Here is a 5,846-nt window from a genome sequence, read left to right as displayed (position 1 = left end):
ATGAAAGACATTTCAATTCTTTTCAATTGGGACAATGGATTTGATTTCCAAACAAATTGAGTTACTGTCACTGTCTGAAGCGTGTTTCATCATTGATCACTCTTTTATCATGGATCACATACTGTATACACTTTACAGTTTACCACCAAAAGTCAATGCTTCTTTACAGTCTAGTCTTTATAGCTTCTTGACCACTGCGATTCTCACCAGCACACTTGTGTTTCTTTGCCCAATACTTAGTAGAGAATTTCAAACTGAGCAGGAAAAAGATTTCTCACCAGTGTCTTGTCATGCGTCGTTTGCTCTTACAAGCAAACGTTTTCCCACACTGAGAACATTTCCATCGTTTGTTCTCAGTGTGACATGTCAGATCACCTTCGGACTGTTTATCATCATCATCATCATCAGTGTGAGGAGAGTGTGACGTCATGTCGTCACTATCTGATAGTGGAGCTAAGAGGCCGTCTGCTTGTGATCCTCCGCAGTGCCCGCTTTGCGGTTTTTTCACTTATGCCTCATCTCTTGGGCCAGTTTTTGCTTTCAGTTGCGAGCATTTTGTTTTTGGAGGCTTTCCAATGGATATAGACATTTCAATTACTTTTAATGGGTAAAATGGATTTGATGTACAAGTAAATGGAGTCACCCTCACTGTTTCAAGCAGTGTACTTTATTCAGGATCACATATACACATTACAGTTTAGCACCAAAAGTCAGTTTTTTTACAGTCTATTTCAATCAATCATTCACTTATTTGAGATTGACATCACCAAAAATTTGACATAATGCATGCATGCTCAAGAAAATGAAACTGGCACTCATTTCCAATAATGTCAATACATTTTGGAGCAATTGGTAAATAACTAATTCCCTTTTGAACGCCCCTTTTTCATCAACAAAATTGAAAAGCACTGGCATAGCTGGTGTGGGGAAAAGGAATGTACCATACTATGAAGTGGCAGTCATTGGTCATATTTGTATATCGCAGCTGTCAGGTGGAATCCCCTCACCTTCAAAATGACAACTTTTCAGGAAATTGCTTGAGTTTCCAAACACCGCCTTGTTCAAGCTGGTATTACGTTGTATATCTTACATTGCTGTCATATATCTTTGCATCACATGAACAACAGCTCGTACCCCGAAATTATGTTCAATCACGACTTTAATGTGCTTGACAAAAAAATAAAAATAAAAAACGCAAACTTATAGATTGGGATGGATAAGGACGCCATCATTAAAATGACACAAACACGCCGGGCGAGCACCACATCCTTGCAAGCCTCATGCATGAACCCAAGAAACGTGGCTTCATGTCCCACAACTGTCAACAATCATCGCCAAAATATATGCAGACATTTCTACCCATGACAGCTTCAAACTTTAGCTTTTATGGATCAGATAAGCTCAAATCAGATCAGCCGCAGTTTCGGGACAGGAGACCTTCGTTATGGGTCGTGCGACATTGTGACAGTCCACATCTGTCACTCAATGCCATCTGCAGAAACAAATTTGTGATCTATCCATATATTTGATCGATACATACATACATACAGTGGGTACGGAAAGTATTTGGACCCCCCTTAAATTTTATATGTGTTATATTGCAGCCATTTGCTAAAATCACTTATTTTTTTCCCTCATTAATGTACACACAGCACCCCATATTGACAGAAAAAAAAAATGGTTGAAATTTTTGCTGATTTATGAAAAAAGAAGAAGTGAAATATCACACAGCCATCAGTATTCAGACCCTTTGCTGTGGTCTGAATACTTATGGCTGTGTGATATTTCAGTTATTCTTCTTGATCACTGCTTGTCTCACCAGGACACTTGTGTGTCTTAACCAGAGCCTTACGAGAGAATCTTTGACCACAACCTGAGCAGGAAAAAGGCTTCTCTCCAGTGTGTGTTCTTGCGTGATGTGTCAAATGTCCCTTTCGAGAGAACCTTTGCCCACAAACTGAGCATGCAAAAGGTTTCTCACCAGTATGTGTTCTTGCGTGAAGTGTCAAATGTCCCTTTCGAGAGAACCTTTGCCCACAAACTGAGCATGCAAAAGGTTTCTCACCAGTGTGTGTTCTTGTGTGACCTTTTAAGGTTCCCTTCTGAGAGAAAGTTTGACCACAAACTGTGCAGGGAAAAGGTTTCTCACCAGTGTGTGTTCTTGTGTGTAATTTTAAGCTTCCCCTTCGGGAGAATCTTTGACCACAAACTGAGCATGCAAAAGGTTTCTCACCGGTGTGGGTTCTTTTGTGACCTTTTAAGGTTCCCTTCTGAGAGAACCTTTCCCCACAAACTGAGCATCCAAAAGGTTTCTCACCAGTGTGGGTTCTTGTGTGTATTTTTAAGCTTTTCTTTAGGGAGAACCTTTGACCACAAACTGAGCATGCAAAAGGCTTCTCACCAGAGTGGGTTCTTTTGTGACCTTTTAAGGTTCCCTTCTGAGAGAACCGTTGACCACAAACTAGGCAGGCAAAAGGTTTCTCACCAGTGTGTGTTCTTGTGTGTATTTTTAAGCTTTTCTTTATGGAGAATCTTTGACCACAAACTGAGCATGCAAAAGGCTTCTCTCCAGTGTGTGTTCTTGCGTGATGTGTCAAATGTCCCTTTCGAGAGAACCTTTGCCCACAAACTGAGCATGCAAAAGGTTTCTCACCAGTATGTGTTCTTGCGTGAAGTGTCAAATGTCCCTTTCGAGAGAACCTTTGCCCACAAACTGAGCATGCAAAAGGTTTCTCACCAGTATGTGTTCTTGCGTGAAGTGTCAAATGTCCCTTTCGAGAGAACCTTTGACCACAAACTGGGCATGCAAAAGGTTTCTCACCAGTGTGTGTTTTTGTGTGCAATTTTAAGCTTTCCTTTCGGGAGAATCTTTGACCACAAACTGAGCATCCAAAAGGTTTCTCACCGGTGTGGGTTCTTGTGTGTATTTTTAAGCTTCCCTTGAGGGAGAATCTTGGACCACAAACTGAGCATGCAAAAGGCTTCTCACCAGAGTGGGTTCTTTTGTGACCTTTTAAGGTTCCCTTCTGAGAGAACCTTTGCCCACAAACTGAGCATCCAAAAGATTTCTGACCAGTGTGTATTTTCATGTGTTGTTTGAAATTGCTCTTAGAAGGAAAGGTTTTCCTACATTTAGAACATTTCCAGCATTTGCTGGTAGTGTGACATGTCATATCACCTTCCAACTGTTCATCAACATCATCATCATCATCACCGTCTGTTTGTGATCCTCCACAGTGGTCTCCATCACTTGAGTTGTTGCTGTTTGATGGCTCCACCCCTCGTCTCTCCTCACTTTGACCTTCATCTTCACTCTTCAAAGGGACACCAGTCGATGGAACCTTGATGATTCCCTCCTGCTCTTCCTCTTTAATGCGAAGGAACTCTTCCTCCTCCTCTTTGATGTGTTGAACCTCTTCATCCTCCTCTTCCTCTTTGATGTGAGGGGACACTGACTGCTGCCGCTCAGGATGAAGATTTTCACTGACGTCTGCAAGACAAAAGAAGACAAACACAAATGGGTCAAATCTAATTTGTTTACAATATTGACAACCACCTTGGTCCTCGATCCTGTTTACACGTTAGCGCCTTCAACCAGAGAGCCTAATGGGACTAATCGGGTGACGCAAAATAGTAGAACAGCGGAACGTAGCAAAGTTGGGCGACCCTTCAATGTGCATGCACCGTTTTTTTGTTTTTTACACGTCATCGTCCATTGAAGTTGAAAAAAGTAATGCTATTTGTGACAAAGTAAGGAAGAGAAATCACAGGTTTCAAATTTAAAGAGTGAACGAAAATTGTTGACAGTAAAAACAAAAAGTATAGACACCTAAAAATTTACTTAGGTACAGTAATAAAACTGTGATAGATGAACCGCGATATAGCGGAGGGTTTACCGTACTTGGTTACTTCCCACCATTGAAGACTGATTTGACTTGGCATGAACAAATGTTGACTCAACTTGCCTACAAGACACAAAAAGGGCAAAAATCTTGCTGGCAATTTTCCAAACACGTCGTGTAGGTTGTGTAACACTGTTACACTTTGATCATGCAACAATGGCCACAAGCCTTTCAGATCTTCTGAAATTTGGCCTACAACCCTCAATCCACATCAGCATGAGGGGATGCCATCAGACTTCACCTTATTGGATATTATTAAAAAAAGATATGTAACGTCAGACAGTGCTCATCAGAAAAACCCGGGAATAATATTAACATTAGAATGTATTTCATAAAACAAGTGAGAGAGAAGTGAACCCACCTGCTCTGTGTAGCACAATTCGAGGCTGCAGATTGAACACAGCGTCCAGTAGTTGACGTTGTGGCTCCTTCTCCCCTTTTGGGCCACAAAGTTCCTCCCCGTTCTCTGCTGTCCTCCTTGCACACATTTTCACACGACGATCGCAACACTTTCTGCTCTAAATTGGAGGGATGAGAAAAGCAAGTAATAATCGAACATGTGAAACATTGAACTAAAGATTCAGATTTTGACATTGTGGGTTAAACAGTACGTTAGTTAAAACGGCAAAGCACCAAAGTCAACAAAAGGAAACTTTTTAAACATAATTATGTATTGGAAGAGATAACAGAGATTAAGAAGACAGCTAATTTTAGACTTCAGGAGAAACAATGATGAAACATGATAGACATTATTCCACAAAAGGATCCAGATGAAGATAATATTAGCAAATAACGATTCAGAAAATAATTGTTCGAGGATATTATTTTAGTATCTCAGACAAATCTTACAGAATGTAGTAGTTGGTGTGTGTTATTTTCACTCAATTTAAGTGTTACCATTAGATACTCGTTGGTGACGGAAAGAAGAACACTTTACCTCACGCTTGATCTCTGCTTAGCGAAGTGTTGCTCACAAACGCGTTTCTTTGTTAGCAAGCTAAGCTAAACTAAGCTAGGCCGAGAAGCTTCAACGTGCACGAGACGACTCCAACCGGACACGAAGATTGTACGAATGATGTTTTAGTCCACTAAAGTCGCGATCAGGGGCGTCAAGCGTCGAAGATTCACAACATTCGGTCCAAATTCAGGAGGATTTGCTGAAGCACAATCGTCCCTCCTCCCGCATGGCGAGAAGGGAAGGGAGATGTATTACCCATGATCCTTTACGGCAGGCCACCGGTTTGAGCCAAATGAAGTCAAACCAGCCGCCCCTAATTTTGCTCATACTAGGCATTCCGGTAATAAGCCGCCAACGAGCGGCACCTTCAAAATAAAATCGCCCGACAGGGACGTCAATGCTTCGGATTTAAAATTATTATATTAAATATATATTTATATATGAGAGAAAGTAAACTATGCCAGGACTACAACCAGCAAGGTTCATTCTAATCTTGAGATACATTAAAAATTCAAGTTTATTTGAAATCTGCATCCATGACTGTAAGTATATCTTTTTTCACAAAATATGAAAAAAAATAATTATCCTATTATTATAGCAAGACAAGTCCAGATGTGTGGGACATTAGAGCAACCGAGGACTCCACTGAACGAGGATTGATAAAGATCTGATATTGTATTTCCAAATAAAAGTCCGCTGAAATCTACATATTTCACTGTCATTATGCGTGATTTTAAAAAAATATGTTGATTGAAAAAAATATATTCAGTATCGCACCACCGGATGCCCCCCCCCCCCCCCCAAAAAAAACAAAACAAAACATAAATAAGTTATTTTGCAAATGCCGAGCCATACCATCATTCAAACTTGCACTTTATTAATGTGCACGTTTTCACTTCACATTTTATTGTTGTTGTTGACCTGGCAGTTTTTTATTTATTATTATTTCAAATGAATCTTAACTCATCTGGCTCCCCAAATGACCT

The 5,846-nt window shown here is 40.4% G+C and overlaps 1 protein-coding gene across 3 annotated transcripts; it reads right to left on the bottom strand.

The window, feature by feature from the left end:
* Nucleotides 1-817: 817 nt before the first annotated feature.
* LOC133398874 (gastrula zinc finger protein XlCGF57.1-like) lies at nucleotides 818-5,124 on the bottom strand. 3 transcript variants are annotated; one of them, XM_061670057.1, is made up of 4 exons: nucleotides 4,840-5,123; nucleotides 4,264-4,420; nucleotides 3,037-3,490; nucleotides 818-2,952 (listed from the first exon to the last, which is right to left on the bottom strand). In XM_061670057.1, exons 2-4 carry the CDS (start codon nucleotides 4,388-4,390, stop codon nucleotides 1,791-1,793), a joined length of 1,743 nt encoding a protein of 580 aa, XP_061526041.1. In that variant the 5' UTR covers nucleotides 4,391-4,420; nucleotides 4,840-5,123; the 3' UTR covers nucleotides 818-1,790. The 3 variants fall into 3 exon arrangements, with proteins under 3 accessions (XP_061526041.1, XP_061526040.1, XP_061526039.1); XM_061670056.1 differs by having other exon boundaries at nucleotides 818-3,490; nucleotides 4,264-4,415; nucleotides 4,840-5,124; XM_061670055.1 differs by having other exon boundaries at nucleotides 818-3,490.
* Between the last annotated feature and the right edge of the window lie 722 nt (nucleotides 5,125-5,846).

The sequence above is a fragment of the Phycodurus eques genome, unplaced genomic scaffold, assembly GCF_024500275.1.
Source record: "Phycodurus eques isolate BA_2022a unplaced genomic scaffold, UOR_Pequ_1.1 contig_403, whole genome shotgun sequence".
In the NCBI taxonomy this organism is placed as follows: domain Eukaryota; kingdom Metazoa; phylum Chordata; class Actinopteri; order Syngnathiformes; family Syngnathidae; genus Phycodurus; species Phycodurus eques.
Note: the sequence above shows the minus strand (reverse complement) of the source record. Positions and strands in the feature narration are given on the sequence as shown.